The sequence below is a fragment of the Lissotriton vulgaris genome, chromosome 1_1 (assembly GCF_964263255.1).
Source record: "Lissotriton vulgaris chromosome 1_1, aLisVul1.2, whole genome shotgun sequence".
NCBI lineage: Eukaryota > Metazoa > Chordata > Amphibia > Caudata > Salamandridae > Lissotriton > Lissotriton vulgaris.
The window spans coordinates 454,998,284-455,018,357 of NC_141685.1; the positions used below are offsets into that span (position 1 = coordinate 454,998,284).

Below are 20,074 nucleotides of genomic sequence, written 5' to 3' on the forward strand. Positions count from 1 at the left end.
TCACCCTCACTCACCCTCAACACCTCACTCACCCTCACCCACCCTCAACACCTCACCCTCAACCTCAACCACTCACCCTCACTCACCCTCACCCTCACTCACTCACCCTCACCCTCACCCTCACTCTCACTCTCACTCACCCTTAACCCCTCACCCTCACTCACCCACCCTCACCCTCACTCACCCTCAACCCCTCACCCTCACACAGTGCAATAGGTCTCAGACCATTTCAGTTAGAGCTTTTAGAAATGTTTATGGCTTTTTTTATTTGTAATTCTTTAGCATTGGCTACAGGAAACAAAAATGCTAAACATTTACAAAAAAACCCATAAACAATTCTAAAAACACTAACTCTAATGGTGCGAGACCTATTGCATTTCCAATGCTTGTTTCTCCAGGAGTGGAGGAAAATCACCACAGACAAGTGGATACTGAACATCATGCAGTTCGGATACTACATAGAGCTGCTAAAGAATCCACCAAACAGAAAGCCAAAGAGAAGAGAGCACTCTGGAACAGAGCTACAACTACTCCAAAAGGAGGCTCAAGAACTACTCCTCAAAGAGGCCATCGAAACAGTCCCATTCAAAGACGGAACAAAGGAGTGTACTCCAACTACTTCCTGGTACCGAAAGTGGACGAAAGCCTAAGACCCATCCTGGACTTACGGTTCCTAAACAAATACGTGAAGACCCAAAAATTCAAAATGACGTCCCTGCAAGAAGTCATCCCACAGATAAAGGCCAGGGATTTCTTGTCCACCATAGACCTCAAGGATGCGTACCTGCACATCCCCATGAACAGGCAGCACAAGCACATGCTAAGGTTCGCAGTGAACAACGATCACTACCAGTTTACAACCCTGGCCTTCAGTCTAAAATCCGCACCAAGGGTGTTCACCAAATGCCTCGCGGCAGTAGCCGCGCAACTGCGAAGGGAGGGGATACACGTGCACCCCTACCTAGACGACTGGCTCGTAAAGGCAAGCTCGTACAGGACATGCAAGGATCACGCACAGCAAGTCACGAGAACGCTAACTGGTCTGGGGTTTCCATACACTGGGGAAAATGCTCAATGGAACCGGAGCAGGTGAAGATCTTCTTGGGTGCTCAAATCGACACCGTCCAATGCAGAGTGTCACCCAGCGAAAAGAGAACACTCAGCCTACTGAGGGAGAAACGTCACTACCTGAAGGGGCGAGCTCTGACAGTGAGCAAGATCTTAGGGATGATGGCGTCATGCATACACCTGGTCCCCAATGTACGTCTACAGATGAGACCACTCCAGGAGTGGCTACAACAACAATGGTCACAAGCTACAGGAAGTTGGGAGGATCTAGTGGTTGTAACACACAGGGTGCAGGAAGAAATAAGGTGGTGGACCAAGGAACGGATAACAGTAGGGAAGCCTCGAACACCACCGGACCCAACAGTGACCATTACCACAGATGCATCCCAGAAGGGGTGGGGCGCACATATGAACAAGCTCAGAGTGAGAGGCCTGTGGAGCCCTACAGATGCGGCCAAACACATCAATTATCTAGAGCTGAAAACAGTGTTGCTGGCACTCAAGGCCTTCCAGAGACACCTGTACAGTCAGAAGGTGCTGATACAAACATACAACACCACAACGATGTTTTACATAAACAAACAAGGGGGAACTCCATCATTTCCCCTGTCAAACTTGGCACAGGAAATCTGGAGATGGGCAATACCACTCAAAATAGACCTGCTAGCCATACACCTGCCGGGGAAGGACAATGTAGAAGCGGACTGGCTCAGCAGGCAGACTTCAGCATCCCACGAGTGGGAACTCAATGTGCAGGAGACGAAGAAACTATTCAGGAGATGGGGCACTCTGACAATAGACATATTTGCAACACGCCGGAATGCAAAATGCCAATACTTTGCATCCAGGCAACCAGAAGCACAATCACAGGGGAATGCCTTATGGATAAGCTGGGCAAAGACATTTGCCTACGCGTTTCCCCCGATACCGCTGATCCCCAGGGTTCTGAACAAATGCATGACAAGCAACATGACCCTGATCCTGGTGGCACCACAATGGGCCAGACAGACCTGGTGCTCTCAGATAATGGAGATGGCGCAGGGGCCTCCCCACAAGTTCCCAAAAAGAAGAGACCTACTGTCCATGGACAACGGAGAAGTACTACACCCAGAGCCGGAGAGCCTCAACCTCTCAGCCTGGCTCCTGAGGACTTAGAGTTCGCACATCTAAAACTACCAGAGAGCACCCTGAGAGCCGAAGGACCCTCCGCCGGCCAAGCCTCTGGAAAAACCAGCGAAGGCGCCCACGCCGATCCTTTTTACCTTGCCGCCTAAAACGGCGCCGAAGGCTTTCGCTGCTAAACCGGGGGCCGGCGTGCCCGAAAAGGTCTCTTCGACGCCGAAGGCATCGATGGTGGTCCATGGCCCGCGGCCTCGGCAACTTTCAGAAGAGGAGCGTCAAGAACATTTCATCGACGCCGAAACGGGCAGGCTTTCCCTCCTGAAGAGGAAAGTCACCCCGGAGCCCCAATTGGAGTCGTACAAGATCCCACTAAAGCGGAAGATGAACTCTGCTGGTACTCCAGCCTTGGTGGAGCCCATTTCACCAAAAGCTCACGAAGTCTCGCCCACTCACTCCGATGTGGACGCTGGTGAGGGCGATGACTAAGATGAATATAGCTATCCAGTCTACACAGACCCAGAGGATGTGGCAGAGCCCTGGTCTGCTGGTGGCGAGCCTGGGGACCCACATTCTGGGCAGGACCCTCAGCTCTTCTCCGCTAAAACTTCCCCCACTGAAGACTCTGCGGCTTTCAATGCCCTCATTGAGCGGGCAGCAGCCAATCACAACGTCCAGCTGCATGCTGACCCTGTGGACGTAGACTTCCTCTTTGACACCTTTTCTGTCTCTGAAAAGACTGTAAAAACTCTGCCAATGCTGAAGGGTGTTTTAAAACACGCTGCTGAGGTCTTCAAAGAGCCCACCAGGGCGAGAGTCATCAACCCGAGGATCGACAAGAAGTATAAGGCAGCGCCCACAGATCCAACTTATATTAGGGGACAGTTGCCTCTGGACTCCCTGGTTGTCTAGAATGCCCGGAAGAGGGCTAACTCGCAGACTACGGGTGATGCTCCTCCCCCAGACAAAGAATCGAAGATCTTTGAAGCTTCAGGGAGGAGGGTAGCAGCGCAGGCAGCCAACATATGGCGCATCTCAAACATGCAGGCGCTCCTGGCGCGCTATGACAGGGCACACTACGATACCCTAGAATCCCATTTGCAACACCTACCCGATCAATATAAGGAAGGGGCTGAGATGCTTATACAGGAGGGGAAGCTGATCTCCAACGCTTCCATAAAGTGCGCTCTGGACGCGGCTGACGCCGGCGCACGCACCATTAACACTAGCGTTATGCTTCGTAGACATGCCTGGCTAAGAATATCTGGGTTCAAGCCGGACATTCAAACCACCATCTTGAAACAAATGGTCAACCCAGATCACCTGTTTGGCCCTGAGGTTGATACCACCCTTGAGAAAATGAAGAAGGACACCGACACTGCAAAATCCATGGGTGCCTTACAGTCCCAGCAGTTTCGGAGTGGGTCCTTTCGTCGCTCCAATACCAGAGGCACCTCAAGGGGTCAACTTTCGCAGTCCGCGCAGTTCTACAAAGGCAACACCCAGACTACTTATGCCAACAAGAGTCGAGGTGGATACCGCGGCAACAGCGCCAAGGGCAGAGGACGTGGCAACAACAGCTCCAGGTCCTCTACCGCCAACAAACAGTGACGCATTGTCACTGCCCCCCGACCACACAACACCGGTCGGGGGGAGACTCCAGCAGTTCCTACCCGTGTGGAAGTCCATCACCACGGACAGGTGGGTCAGAAAGCTTATCCAATTTGGTTATTGTCTGGAGCTCACATCCGCTCCACCCAACATACCCCCAAGGTACCGTCCTATGTCAGGCGAGCACTTGCACTTATTGCAGCAGGAGGTCACAGTCATGCTGCAAAAAGGGGCAATAGAGCTCGTGCCCATGCAGGAAAAAGGCACGGGAGTTTACTCCCTGTACTTCCTGATTTCAAAAAAGGACGGATCCCTCAGGCCCATCCTGGATCTCAGGCCCCTCAACTCTTACATCCTGTCCGAGCATTTCCACATGCTAACACTGCAGCAAGTTCTCCCACTGCTTCGACAGGGGGACTTTCTGGCAACTTTGGACCTGAAGGATGCGTACTTCCACATTCCGCTACATCCTTCACACAGAAAATACCTCCGGTTCACCATCCAAAACCAGCAATACCAGTTCAAGGTTTTGCCTTTCGGGGTCACCACGGCACCCAGGGTATTCACGAAGTGCCTGGCGACTGTGGCGGCACATCTACGACGTCACAACATCCACGTCTATCCCTATCTGAACGACTGGCTCATCCAAGCAAAGTCAGCCCAGCAGTGTGCCGACCACGTGTCCCACACCATTCACCTCCTGCACGATCTGGGATTCTCACTGAATTACCCAAAGTCCCACCTCCAGCCCGCCCATATACAGCAGTATCTGGGTGCGACCATAGACACTCTGGCAGCCACAGCCCAGCCAAATTCAGTGAGAGTCAGCAGCATTCAGTCGCTGATCCAAAAATTCAGACCTCAACACTCGCTTCCAGCAAGAGTGTTCATGCAGTTGATAGGCATGATGGCCTCCTGCATCTCCATTGTCCCGCACGCCAGACTACATATGCGTCCACTTCAGGAGTGCTTAGCACGTCAGTGGACTCAGGCTCACAGCCAGTTGAAAGACCTAGTGTTGGTGAGTGGTCGGGCATACAACTTTCTGCATTGGTGGAATCCACGAAACCTTTGCAAGGGCCGACCGTTCCAGGAGCCTGTGCCAGAGATTATCCTGACAACGGACGCTCCTCTCCAGGGATGGGGAGCGCATGTAATCCAATACACTGTGCAGGGACTATGGACGCAGTAACAGGGGAAGATGCACATCCATGTTCTAGAACTGATGGCGATCTTCATGGCATTGAAAGCATTCAAAGTACATCTATGCAACAAGGTCGTGTTGATTCGGACGGACAACATGACGGCGATGTACTACATTCAGAAGCAGGGAGGCACACACTCTCCGCAGCTGTCTCATCTGGCTCAGAGCATGTGGAAGTGGGCCATTCAGAGGAACATCTTCCTCATGGCAGAGCATCTCCTGGGCAAAGACAATCAGATGGCGGACCTGCTCAGCAGGCACAGCCACCAGATGCACGAGTGGGAGATACATCCATCAGTACTCCGGCCGTACTTCCAAAGGTGGGGTCATCCAGAGATAGACCTGTTCGCCACAAAGGAGAACGCAAAATGCCAAAGCTTCGCCGCCAGATTCCCACACCCACAGTCGCAGGGCAATGCGATATGGATGAACTGATCAGGCAAATTTGCGTACGCTTTTCCCCCAGCACCTTTGATTCCGCTGGTGGCGTGCAAACTCAGGCAGCAATCGATGACTGTCATTCTGGTTGCTCCAACGTGGGCTACATCTCACACCCAGCCTTCTGACGCAGAGCCATGGCGACATTCTGCACCCAGATCCGCAACAGCTCAACCTGGCGATATGGCTCCTGAAGTCCTAGAGTTTGGCTACCTGCACTTACCTCCCGACTGTATGGACATCATTCGGGAGGCGAGGAAGCCCACTACTAGAGCCTGCTATGCGGCAAAATGGAAGCGGTTTGTCATTTATTGTGCGGACCACAACATTAACCCGCTGGATGCTTCTATTCAGAACATCATCTGTTACCTTTTCCAACTGTACAAGTGTAATCTGGCCTATGCTTCCATTCGCATTCATCTGTCTGCAATGGCCGCTTATCTCCAAAATAGGCAGCACCTCTCCCTCTTCAGGGTGCCTGCCATCAAGGCTTTTTTGGAAGGCCTCAAACGAGTCATTCCGCCACGGACTCCACCAGCTTCTGAATGGAACCTCAATGTGGTCCTTACCAGGCTGATGGGTCCTCCCTTTGAACCACTGCATTCCTGCGAGATTCAGTTCTTGACATGGAAAGTGGCTTTCCTCATAGCAATTACATCGCTACGGAGGGTTAGTGAATTGCAAGCCCTCACAATCCAAGAGCCATTTATCCAAATTCATTCCAACAGGGTGGTGCTCCGCACTAACCCTAAGTTTCTGCCCAAGGTTGTGTCTCAGTTCCACATCAACCAAACAATCGAATTACCTGTTTTCTTTCAAAATCCTGAGTCACTTGCGGAGCGGATGCTCCACACCCTTGACGTTAAACAGGCCCTAGTGTATTACATTGATAGGACCAAGGATTTTAGAAAAACTAAGCAACTCTTTGTCGCCTTTGCGCCACACCACAAAGGTAACCCTATTTCCAAGGCTGGTATTGCTAGGTGGATCGTTAAATGTATCCAGATCTGCTATGTAAAAGCAAAACGCACTCTTACCATTCCACCAAGAGCCCACTCCACCAGAAAGTTGGGGTCCTCTATGGCATTCCTTGGAAACATTCCTTTAGAGGACATATGTAGAGCAACCACATGGTCTACCACACACACATTTACTAAGCATTACTGTGTTGATGTGCACTCCAAACAGCAGGCAGCTGAAGGGCAGGCTGTTCTCAAGACACGTTTCCAAACTGCTGCAGCTGGCACGGGCGGCCGCCGCTAATGGAGGGACTGCTATGTATTCTATGCACAGATATGAATTCAGCAGCCCACATGCCTCGAACCGAATATGCTACTTACCAGTATGCATCTGTTCTTGGCATGTAGGGCTGCTGACATTCATATCGCCCGCCCTCCTCCCCGGCGCCTGTAGCAGCTGCAGTATTCACATATATACTCATAGCATGGTCATCATTCACTGAGTTTCACTCCATCTTGGCCACAATGGCTAACAAGCATTTGCAATGCAATAGGTCTCGCATTATTTAAGTTTGAGCTATTAGCATTGTAAATGGCAATTGTTTTTTGCTTTATGCTATATTTTTTTTTTACATAAAAAGCTTCATATAAAATATGTTTTATTAAAGTTATTTATGCAGTATCTAAATTTTGTTTGCATAAAACAGTATAATAATATCTTAGTAAAAAAGTCAAATATTTTAATGGAAATTTACCAAACGTTCATTTATGTGTTGGTTTTGAAAATAGCTAAATTAATAGCTTTGTCATTTACAATGCCAATAGTTATAACTTTCGCAAATGTGACACCTATAGCATTTGTAATGCAACATTTGTATTTACGTGACTTAGATGTATTGATATTACAAATAACAATGGCTTTTAATTTTTTTTAATACTTAATAAAAGTGATTGTAATTTATAATGGCAATAGCTCAAACTTTTGTAAATAACTTTTGTGAAGATTATGTTCAGTGTATTTTATTGTAACAAAATCCAAGAACAGAAGTGAAATATTAACATCTTTTTGTGACATTTGTAATAAAGCTTGAAACATTGAGAGAACATATTTGTGCTGTGGTGGTGCTGAGTGATGCTGTGGTGGTGCTGAATGGGGCTGTGGTGATGCTGAGTGATGCAGTGGTGGTGCTGAGTGGTGCTATGGTGGTGCTGTGGTGGTGCTGAGTGATGCTGAGTGATGCTGTGGTGGTGCTGAGTGGTGCTGTGGTGGTTCTGAGTGATGCTGTGGTGGTTCTGACTGATAATGTGGTGGTGCTGAGTGACTGTACTCACTGTCACTCTGCACTCACTGTCACTCTGCACGCACTGTCACTCTGCACGCACTGTCACTCTGCACGCACTCTGCACTCACTGTCACTCTGCACTCACTGTCACTCTGCACTCACTGTCACTCTGCACTCACTGTCACTCTGCACTCACTGTCACTCTGCACTCACTGTCACTCTGCACTCACTGTCACTCTGCACTCACTGTCACTCTGCACTCACTGTCACTCTGCACTCACTCTGCACTCACTGTCACTCTGCACTCACTCTGCACTCACTGTCACTCTGCACTCACTCTGCACTCACTGTCACTCTGCACTCACTGTCACTCTGCACTCACTGTCACTCTGCACTCACTGTCACTCTGCACTCACTGTCACTCTGCACGCACTCTGCACTCACTGTCACTCTGCACTCACTGTCACTCTGCACTCACTGTCACTCTGCACTCACTCTGCACTCACTGTCACTCTGCACTCACTCTGCACTCACTGTCACTCTGCACTCACTGTCACTCTGCACTCACTGTCACTCTGCACTCACTGTCACTCTGCACTCACTGTCACTCTGCACTCACTGTCACTCTGCACTCACTGTCACTCTGCACTCACTGTCACTCTGCACTCTGCACTCACTGTCACTCTGCACTCACTGTCACTCTGCACTCACTGTCACTCTGCACTCACTGTCACTCCGCACTCACTGTCACTCTGCACTCACTGTCACTCTGCACTCACTGTCACTCTGCACTCTGCACTCACTGTCACTCTGCACTCACTGTCACTCTGCACTCACTGTCACTCCGCACTCACTGTCACTCTGCACTCACTGTCACTCTGCACTCACTCTGCACTCACTGTCACTCTGCACGCACTCTGCACTCACTGTCACTCCGCACTCACTGTCACTCTGCACTCACTGTCACTCTGCATGCACTCTGCACTCACTGTCACTCTGCACTCACTGCATGCACTCTGCACTCACTGTCACTCTGCACTCACTCTGCACTCACTGTCACTCTGCACTCACTGTCACTCTGCACTCACTGTCACTCTGCACTCACTGTCACTCTGCACTCACTGTCACTCTGCACTCACTGTCACTCTGCACTCACTGTCACTCTGCACTCACTGTCACTCTGCACTCACTGTCACTCCGCACTCACTGTCACTCCGCACTCACTGTCACTCCGCACTCACTGTCACTCTGCACTCACTGTCACTCTGCACTCACTCTGCACTCACTGTCACTCTGCACGCACTCTGCACTCACTGTCACTCCGCACTCACTGTCACTCTGCACTCACTGTCACTCTGCATGCACTCTGCACTCACTGTCACTCTGCACTCACTGCATGCACTCTGCACTCACTGTCACTCTGCACTCACTCTGCACTCACTGTCACTCTGCACTCACTGTCACTCTGCACTCACTGTCACTCTGCACTCACTGTCACTCTGCACTCACTGTCACTCTGCACTCACTGTCACTCTGCATGCACTCTGCACTCACTGTCACTCTGCACTCACTGCATGCACTCTGCACTCACTGTCACTCTGCACTCACTCTGCACTCATCATTACTGTTCCTTTTGTGGCATAAAACGGGTACCTCTTCTGCGTGCACTGGTTTATGTCAGAGGAGCTAAGCTTGGTCAATGTCTGAACAAAATGGCAAAATGATATGTTCCTGCAACAGCACAAGGCCGTAGATTAGAAGCTACGAGGTAAGAGACAAAATGTACCCGCAATACCAAAGTACTAAACGTTTCACTGTATCTTGGAGGAATGTACTTACAAAAAAAAAAATCAATCACCCATAACAACGAACCCACCCGACCCGTCCTTATCAAAACAGATCAGACGAAGACTTGATGGAGAGGGCCAGGCACACAACCCGGCCATCGGTCGCCTGGGAAACCAGATCCATCCACGGCTCAGGAGTCCTCTGTGCGTGGACAGGGTGTACTCCAGGAATCAAGTCCGTGCAATTGTACCTAATAATTTTCTCATAAAAAACTCACTGCGCATTCCACCCTCAACGAACAACACGCTTGGCAAAACAACATGCACGGCAAAGGAAACCGGCCGCTCGCACACTCTCCTCTCCTGCCTCCTTGTATCATACCAAGTCACGGACATGCGCAGACGTCGTGATGCGCATTTGATTCAAGTATTTTACAGTTTTATAAAAAATACTCACTGCGCATTTACCAATCAACGCGCGCGGCAAAGGAAACCGCCGCGCACACGCTCCTTTGCCCTAAGGTAAGCAATTACGGCGGACTCCCGCTTTCGTTTTCCGCCGGCCTGCGAACAGGAAGTCAGGCAGGCCGGGCGGGACAACCGGAAGTAGGAGGGCGGGAGCCTACCCCGCCTCCCACGGAAGAGCCGCGATTGTTTGGCGCACCGGAGCAGGCAGGAGCCTACCCTGCGCCCCGGTGCCGAAGAAGAGTCTTGCTGCCGGTGGGAGCCGCTGCACTGAGGATGCCGGTGAGTGGGGCGTCGCCTTGTTGGGGGGGGGCGGGGGGCATCTGTGTGCGCGCGCGCGGCGGCGGACTGTGTATGTGTGTGAGCGTGCATGTGTGTGTGTATGTGTATGTGTCCTGGAGTCTGTGTGTATGCGTGTGTATGCGTGTGTGTGACGGGGGGGGGGGGGGGTTGCCTGTCTGGGTGCCTGCGTGTCTGTGTAAGTGTAAATGCGTGTGCGTGTGTGTGGAGCCGAGAGGAGAGGGGCTGGTGTGTGTGGAGGGGTCTCTGTGTATGCGTGTAGGTGACGGGGGTGTGCCTGTGTATGCGTGTGTATGTGCGCATGCGTGAGTGCTGTGTATGCGTGTGGCTGTGATGTGCGCATGCGTGAATGTTGACGCGCGTGCACGCAGCTCAATCCACGCTCGTCACAGTTTTGTGTCCCTCATTCCCCCGTGTCAGCCGACTATAAGTCTCCGCCCTGGACGCATCCTTCGGATGCGAATTCCAGGGCGAGACCTAAAAACAATCTGGGGATGGAGTCGATGCCCATGCGCACTGTAGTCCAGGGGAGGAGCCACCTATCTCGTGATACTTCGAAGACTCTTCCAGGACAACAATGTGCAATCATCCGGACCCAACACTAGGCGGCGATCTATGCACAGATATGAATGTCAGCAGCCCTACATGCCAAGAACAGATGCATACTGGTAAGTAGCATATTCGTTTAGTCACTTGTTCATTTGGTACTTCATTGTTTAAATTTGATATCAGGTAAGTGAACTGACATGTGCCTTTTTTGCCACTGTAAACACAGTTGGAAACCTTACTTCTTTGTTAAACTGGTTATAAAATCTGTCATTCCAGTTGGCTAAGGATGAAGGCAGCTCTTTTGGTGGTTTTGCAGTGATTGAGTACGATACAGTAGAGCAAGCCGAGGAAGTGATTGGGGCAACAGATGGTATGATTATTGGCGGACACAACGTTCAAATATCCTTCTGCGCTCCAGGGTCCCCTGGGAGAAGCACCTTAGCTGCACTCATTGCATCACAAGGAATGGTAAGGGCTCCCATTATATAATATTGTACATATTTAAAAGGACAATCTTTCAGTATTGTAACTTGCTTTCCCTCCTTACAAATTGAAAAGTAATTGCTTTCTGTGACAGAAAGGACAGCTTTCCGCCAGCCTAAGTCCTGCATTGTATCTTTTTCCAGTATCTTCAGTTCTTTTTTTTTCCAGGGGCTATTTTATCCTCTTACTCAACCTAAAGGCAGTGTATTCATGGATAATGGTAAGGGGGAGTAAAAGGGTTTGGATTGGGAGCATGTCCTATTTCATAACTTTGTCCCCAAAAAATCATATGTCTTCCTTTAGGACAAATGCAGTTAGGTGTGCTATTTTTGAGAATCTTTCAGATTGCTAATTAATGTAAAGTTCAAATTGCAGCTTTGAATCAATTCTTTTCACAGAATGGTTCATGTAGACATACTAATGTTAGCCTGCGATTGTATCATCTTGAATGAACACTTTGTGTGCCTTTCCTCAAGTACATTCAACGAGGTTGTGCTTTCCTGGTCATAGCCAGCTATTTGATGCCCGATGCATCTTTAATTTCAGGGTGCATATTTAATGCAGTGTCCAGGCATACATCACATCTGGACAACTGTTCATTGTCTAGTATTCTTAGGCCATGAAATACAATGGAGAGCATTCATGATGTTGTGAGCCCGAAATGTTTGCCCTTGTCTTTTTCTACATACCCGACAGTCGAGTGCCATGAACACAGATTTCCTTTAACAGTTCCTAAATAATGATAATTCGAAGCAACTTTAATCCTTAATCCATCCAAATGCCAAAATATTCCACAGACTACTTGTGTTTGAGATTAATGGCGAGATACGTTTCTAAGGCATATTGGTGTAGCTTGTCAAGGCTTCGATGGAGGTGATTCAGTCAGAAGTTACTATGTCATATACATACATAGAATGGTGAATTTTGGTATTAATACACCAGTTTTAATGTGTTCTATTTTATCCTCGAAAACAACCTTCAGCATAGCAAGGCTACTAATATATGTTGACAGAACAAGAACAATTGGTTCAACAAGAGAAAAGTTGTGAACTCTTTTGCTGCACTGAACCATCCACTTCTGTGTGCCAATCACCCAGCTTCACAAGAGTCCATGCGTTATCACATAAATCACTTAAAAGGATTTGTGTCCTTACCAGTCAACATTTTATCAACTTTCTCTGCACCCTCTCTGTTTCTGAGAGCTGGGTTAGCTGGCACAGATAGAATCTTTATGATATGAACACATTCTTACGCCGAGCTGCTGAGCTGATCAAGAACATACTGGGGCTTGCAACCTGTCAATCCCTTACAATTAGTTGGCTTTACTGTAACTCTTATTTGCTTCCTTTCTATTCGACTGCTTTCTTTGTTTTAGCCTGCCAATCCTGTCTTTGTCCCTCCCTTGGTGCATAGTCTTTGATTGGCTGGCTTCTGTGCTTCCTCTGCTCACTTTTAGAGAACTACTTTTGTCTTTCTGCTTAAGTTCTCCATGAGTGTACCTATTTTCTAGCCCCCCTTCCATGTGCAACACATTGAGAGCTCTTGCATGCTTCTCTCCACTGTCTGAGTTCCTTGTTGCATGCTCACTCTCTTGTGCTTCTTTACCCCCTTCCTCTAACCCTCCTGCATCCCTACCTCTCCCAGATGGTATGTCTCTTGCATGCATCTTCCCCACGCTTCCAGTCCAGCCATAGATTTTCTAGCTAAGTTCAAATACAGAAAAAATGCATGCTTTCTGTATGTCATAAAGCAGCAACTGGACAGGAGTTAAAAAAATTAAATAAATTGCTTTCCTAGCTTCTGTTTCTATGCTGTGACAACTCATGCTCATGAACACCTGCACGGCCTGGGCCCACCGCCGATGTTTCTATCTCAGCCATATTCGTTCCATTTCAGGAAGCTGTTGTAGTAACAGGGTTTCTGTTGCAGTAGTAGGGTTTCTGTGGCAGTAACACACACACTTTTGGCCAGACTACTGATACAGTTTGGCAGGGACCCAGTGCACATCAAGTCAATCAGGTTCCCAGGGCCTGTGTTCTTTCCCAAAACTCTACATATTACCCCAAATTGGCACCTCTGGTTACATGTTAGTCCCTTGTAAAAGGTACCATAGGTATCCAGGGCACGGTGGCCAGGGAAGGCCTCTTAGGGCTGCAGCACTTATTGTGCCACCTTTAGAGGCCCTGTACCTTTACACACACACACACACACACACACACACACACACACACACACACACACACACACACTCATACTGCCATTGCAGGCTGCGGGTTCTGGTGCAGAAAGTGCCATGCCTACAACCCACGGCCCTGGCATTGGTCAGTCACCCCTCTAGCTGGGTGCACTTTACCAGTAGTGAGGGTACAGATCCCTGAGCCCTGTACCCCTACAGTGTCTGGACCAATTCTTTCTCATTGTAAGTGCAGTAATGACCAGTATATGGTACTGGGAGTTTGTCATTACGAACTCCACAGCACCATAATGGCTTTACTGAAAACGGGTATCAAACTTAGCACATTTAACCCACTCTGTTGCCAGTGTGGCATTTAATGGAAAATGCACTCCGTGGGCATCTTAGAGATGCCCCTGAAAAAACTACCAACCTCTCATGGGTTTCCTGACTGGTACACACAAGCTTGCCACCACGAGACGTGTTTCTGGACCCCTGGTGTGGGAGCCTTTGCTCCCTGAGCCCAGAAACAAAGCCTTTCCTGGGAGGAGGTTGTCTCACCTCCCCCAGGCCAGGAAGAGCCATCTGTGGCATGAGAGATTCAAAGGCCTTGCTGCCTTTGTAACACAACCTCTTGCCTCTCCTACTATCATGAGCAAGACCCCTTCCTGCCTACCCTCCTTTTCGGTGGGAGGACAGTAGGAAACAATTAGCACAGCCCAGAAGGTGTGCCCATCTCTGCCAACCCCACCCCTCAGGTGGGGGAGGCGAGGTGAAGCCCACTCTTCAGTGCCCGCCATCTTGCAGATGGCAGGCACTCTCCAATCAAGATTAGGGATTGTGCCCACTCCCCCACGTGGGGTGAGCATACCAAAGGTGAAGTCACCCTAAGGTCAGTAACCCTTTGGCTAAATACAGTATTTAGGGGGCTGCCCTGAACAAAGAAGACAGATTCCCGCTACCTAAGAATATGAAGAACGAAAGAAAACCCCCAGCAGAGGAGACTGCAGAGAAGAACTGACTTGGCCTGAGCCTTACCGGCCCGTCTGCAGTTTCCAGAGATCCTGCGCCAAAAGTCTTCTTGTCATGCAGCCAGCGACCACCAGAAACCCTGGGAGGACTGACTGCCATCAACAAACACCTGATCTCCTGTGAACAGCAGCTCTGTTCAAAAGAATCAAATTTCAAATTCAAAAAGACTCTGAGCCTGCTTAGACAAAGAAACTAGATGCCTGAAATCACCACTGCACCCTACGCCTATGGTGAAAATCCAGGTGGCCCACCGGTCCCAGAGTCGAAGTCCTTTGTGGGATGACACCTCCAAGACTCCCTGATGTCGCCTGCAGCCTCTGCACAGAGACTCCCCCATCCCCCCCCCGCACCCTCCTCCTCAACCTGAGTGGCCTGGTAAGGTGAAATCGACCTCAAAAGACACCCCTGCATCCACCCTCCTGGAGAAGAGAACCCCGAGGTGCACCTACGTCCCGAGCCCTCCAAATCACCTGCCCAGCTGTTGGTTCCTCCCGGAAGTCTTCCTGGATAGAGCCTGGAGCAAACATCCAAAACTGGCAACTCCCATTGAAAACAAAGGGGCATTCGAAGCCAAAACAGCATCCTGCACCCGGCCGCCCCTGTGCCGCTATGGGTGCACCTTTTGTGCTAAACTGGATCCCGCTTTGCCCCGAGCTTAAGTGTAGGAGCTTTGCTCTCACAAACTTGTGGCCTGCTTGTGAGCAGCCACCAAGCGGAGGACCCTCTTTCCCCTATTGGATACCATTGGGTCTCAGCACTCTGCAGCTGGCAGACCTAGTGCCGCTGAGGGAGTTCTGAGAGTGCATCCTTGACCCTGGGGGAACCCTGGTTCCAACACCAGAATACCAACTCACAAGTACTTACCTGTAAACCGATGACTTCATTGCCTCCCATAGGATTGCATTGTCTGCTTTTCTTTGAAATTCTTGTGTGTGGAGTTGGTTTGTATAAAAACTTTAAAAAATGCAAATGTACCAAAAGTGATTCACTTTTGTCTAGGAAATGTTTCAGTATGATATCTAGGCATATCACACTGATTAGCAAAAGTAACTTAAAAAGTAATCCAAGAAGTAACAGGTACTTTAATCTACAAAGTAGCTGAAAAGTAATATCTGAAAGAAACACGTTAGTATTAGATTCCTTACCTTAGAATATCCCCAGGCGTCAGTCTGGATCCGGAAACTTTTGCGTAGCAGTACCCCTGCGCGTCGGTAGGCGTCGTCTGCAGGCGTCCCCTTCCGCTCCGTGTCTGTCGTTGGCGTTGTGCGCCGTGATGACGTCGCTGGAGTATATAGACCCCGCCTCCGCGCGCTAACGTCAGTTCTTCTTTTTTCCGCGCCAGTTAGCGCAGATCCGAAGAGCAGTACTCCGGTCTTTTAACCAAGTTTTTTGATCTTTTTGATCTTTTGAATCTTCTACGGTGCCGGTAGGATGCCCGGTTTTAAGAACTGTGACGACTGTGACCGGACGATGTCGGTCACGGATCATCACCGACTCTGTCTCCGGTGCCTGGGCCCCGACCACGACGTGGACGCCTGCGTCGATTGCCGGGCCTTGACGAAAAAAGCTAGGCGGGAGCGGTCCCGCAAGCTGCTCAAGCTCCGGGTGTCGGCCCCGCGTCGAGAGCGGTCCCGGTCCGGCCAGAGGTCAAGGGAGCGATCGAGGGAGCAGTCGCGGAGCAGTCACGGGCGCTCCGGGAGTCGTCACCATTCATCTGGTTCCTCAGGTAGGAAGCACAAAAAGTCGGGGCGTCGTCATCGTACCCCCAACGCTCGCGCGATGCGGCCGGGGTTTTGGGTGGCCCCACCCCCGCGGCTCCGCGTGAGTCACCGACGTGGCCTGCTCCATACCCTTCGGTCCCTGGGCAGGGCGCGTCGCCCGAGGAGATAGAGGCGTTCCTCGTGGCCATGAGGGCTCTTTCTCCTCCGGCGGGTTCTGCGGCGCCTTCGGGCCCTGTGAACCCGTCCGGGGGCCCTAGCGGCTCGGGTGACCCTGCCTCGACGCCGTCAGGTGCTCCGGCCCCGGCGCCGCCGACGGCTCCGATCCCGACGCCGCAGGGGCCCTCGGGGTCGACGCCGGCTGGTCAACCGGCCTCTCCGGCGCCGATTCCATCGGGGCAACCCCTGGCGCCACCCCCGCGCGGCGCCGGCTCCGGGCGGCGCCGTCCCCATTCCCTCTCCGAATCCGGACGCCAATCCCTCTCCGAATCCGGACGCCGGGCTCGACGCCGATGGGGCCTGTGAACCCCGAGGAGCCGGTCTACATTGTTGATTCCGAGTATGGTGAGGATGTAGAATACGGAGAGGGGTGGGAGGGGTCTGAGGACCCTCTGACACGCGAGTGTCAGTACGACATGGACTGGACGGGTGACTTGGGTGACGCCAGTGGTCTGGATGACTCCCCCAACCCTGGCTTTGTCTCGCCTCCTACCGTGGCTACGGAGGAGGGGGCTGCCTATTCAGTGGTGTTGATGAGGGCTGCCAAGGCCTTAAACCTTGTGCTCCCCGTCGCGGCCGTGAGGACTAACATCCTCCCTGAGGTACTCAAACCGCAGTCATGCCCACAGGAGCCACTGCTGCCGTTCAACGAGGCCTTAACTGACGTTCTTTTGGGCACGTGGTCCAGGCCCGCTTCAGGTTCGCCTGTTGATAGGAACGTGGCCAGACGCCACCGTCCGTGTTCGGACGACCCCAAGTTTCTGTCCACCCTCCTAGTCCGTGCTTTCAGGCCCATGTGACGCCGGTGGGAGGCAGGGTTTGCCATCACCTCTCCCACTGGCGCACAATAACATCGGACAGGTGGGTGCTGCAGCTCGTCCGAAGGGGCTACTCCCTCCCCTTCGAGACAACTCCTCCAGCCATGCCACCGCAGAACCACCGTGTGTCGGGGGACCACTTGGCACTTCTGAGGGAGGAAGTTACGGCCCTCTTGGCCAAGGGGGCCATCGAGTGCGTTCCTGGGCCAGAAGTAGGACGTGGTTGCTATTCCCACTACTTTCTGGTACCCAAGAAGGACAAAGGGGGCCTACGTCCTATCTTGGATCTAAGGAACGTCAACGGCTTCCTCCAGAAGGAGAAGTTCAAGATGTTGACTTTAGCTCAGGTCTTGGCTGCTCTAGACCCGCAAGACTGGATGGTAGCGTTGGACTTGCAGGATGCGTATTTTCACATCCCCGTCCTGCCGGCCCACCGGCGTTACCTGCGGTTCACGGTAGGCCTCGAGCATTTTCAGTTTATCGTGCTCCCCTTCGGCCTTACCAGCGCCCCACGGGTGTTCACCAAGGTGATGGCGGTGGTCGCAGCTCATCTGCGCAGATTGGGGGTCTCAGTCTTCCCCTATCTAGACGACTGGTTGTTGAAGGCGGGCTCGCCCCAGACAGTCGTCCACCACCTTCAGATGACGGCAGACCTCCTGCACGAGCTGGGGTTCTCCATCAATGTGCCGAAATCACCCCTGTGTCCCTCTCAGAAGCTCCTTTTCATCGGAGCGGTTCTAGACTCGGCGCAGTTTCCGGTCTATCCTTTGGAACGGCGAGTCCAGGATATACAGGCTTTGATTCCTCTCTTTCAGCCGTTATCCCAGGTTTCAGTCAGGTTGACACTGCGGCTGCTGGGGCTGATGGCTTCCTGCATCCTTCTGGTGCATCACGCCCGGTGGCGGATGCGGGCTCTGCAGTGGGACCTGAAGTTTCAGTGGGCCCAGCATCAGGGCAATCTGTCCGACCATGTCTTGATCTCGGAGGGCACTGCACGACAGCTGCAGTGGTGGCTTACGGACCGCGATTGGGTCAGAGGCAGATCCCTCTCCCTTCCCCAACCGGAGCACGTTGTTGTGACGGACGCGTCCCTCCAGGGCTGGGGAGGCCACCTGGGAGAGGCAGAGATCAGAGGCATCTGGTCTCCGGCGGAGTCCCGGCTCCATATAAACCTGTTGGAGCTGCGGCGATTCGTCTAGCACTGAAGGCATTCCTCCCCTTTGTCAACGGGAGTGTAGTGCCGGTGTTCACGGACAACACCACCGCCATGTGGTACTGCAACAAGCAGGGCGGGGTGGGGTCGTGGACCCTTTGCCAGGAGGCTCTGCGCCTCTGGCAATAGCTGGAACGTCGGGGCGTGACTCTGACGGTTCAACACCTGGCAGGTTCTCTGAACGCCAGGGCGGACGAACTCAGCCGTCGGTGCTCGATGGATCACGAATGGCGTCTGAACTCGGACGTGGCGCAAGGCCTCTTTCGGCAATTGGGAGAGCCTTGGTAAGATCTATTCGCCACAGAAGAGAACGCGCAATGTCATCAGTTCTGCACGTTGGAGTTTCCAAGACGGCACTCGCACGGCGACGCCTTTCGGCGCGAGTGGAGTTGCGGTCTGTTATACGCCTTTCCGCCTATACCACTTCTGCCCAGAGTGCTGAAGAAGATCAGGCGCGACCGGGCCCAAGTCATCCTTGTGGCTTCGGACTGGGCTCGAAGGTACTGGTATCCCGAGCTATTCAGCATGTCAGTCGGTCCCCCGATCCGCCTGCCCCTTCAGGAGGACCTTCTGTCGCAGCAGCAGGGGACGGTCCTCCACCCAAACCTGTCCAGCCTCCACCTTCATGCGTGGAGATTGAGCGGCGGCAGTTGAGGCCATTTGACTTGCCTCCTGAAGTCTGTGATGTGATTCTGGCAGCCAGGCGTTCCTCCACGAAATCGGTATATGCCTGTCGGTGGAACAAGTTTGTGGCATGGTGCACAGCAAAGTCTGTGGATCCTCTTTCTGCCCCTCTTTCTGAGGTTCTTCTCTTCCTTTTTTTTCTTGCCCAGCAGGGCTCTGCTCTGGGCACTATCAAGGGCTACCTTTCTGCCCTTTCGGCCTTTCTGAGGCTGCCTGATCAACCTTCTTTGTTCAAGTCCCCCATTGTAACAAGATTCTTGAAGGGCATCACACACATGTATCCACCTGTTCCGTTTGTGATGCCTCAGTGGGACTTGAACCTGGTTCTAACCTTCTTGATGTGTGCTCCCTTTGAGCCCCTTCGTTCCTGTCCTCTCCGTCTCCTGATTTTAAAGACGGCCTTCCTGGTTGCCATCACCTCCGCCAGGAGGGTGAGTGAGCTCCAGGCTCTTTCTGTCAACCTCCTTTCATGTCCACTCATCCAGACAAGGTGGTTCTGAGAAGTAGACCTTCTTTCCTGCCCAAAGTTGTCTCTGCTTTTCACATCGGGCAGTCCATCACCCTCCCTTCCTTCTTCCCGCCTCCGCATCCTTCAAAGGATGAAGAACGGCTCCATCGTCTGGACCCAAAACGTGCGCTTTCATTTTATATGGATCGCACACAACAGTTCCGGGTGGATGACCAACTGTTTGTTGGCTACGTGGGTGCGAAGAAGGGACGGGCGGTACATAAACGGACCATCTCTCGGTGGGTCGTTCTGTGCATCAAAGCGTGCTACTCTTTGGCTCGGAAGGAGCCTCCTGTTGGGCTGAGGGCCCATTCCACTCGGGCCACAGCGGCTACTACTGCCCTGGGGCGGGGAGTCCCCTTGCAGGACATATGCCAGGCGGCTACGTGGGCCTCGCTGCACACCTTTGCGAGGCACTACTGCCTGGACGGTCAAGTCCGGAG

The 20,074-nt window shown here is 51.8% G+C and overlaps 1 protein-coding gene across 4 annotated transcripts in view; it reads left to right on the forward strand.

The window, feature by feature from the left end:
- The window catches only part of RAVER2 (ribonucleoprotein, PTB binding 2), a 443,388-nt gene that overhangs the window by 102,313 nt on the left and 321,001 nt on the right, over positions 1-20,074 (forward strand). For all 4 annotated transcript variants that reach the window (XM_086953598.1, XM_086953593.1, XM_086953607.1 and 1 more), the window contains exon 4: positions 11,060-11,251. In XM_086953598.1, the coding sequence (XP_086809724.1) occupies positions 11,060-11,251 (192 nt within the window). The remainder of the gene's footprint in view (positions 1-11,059; positions 11,252-20,074) is intronic.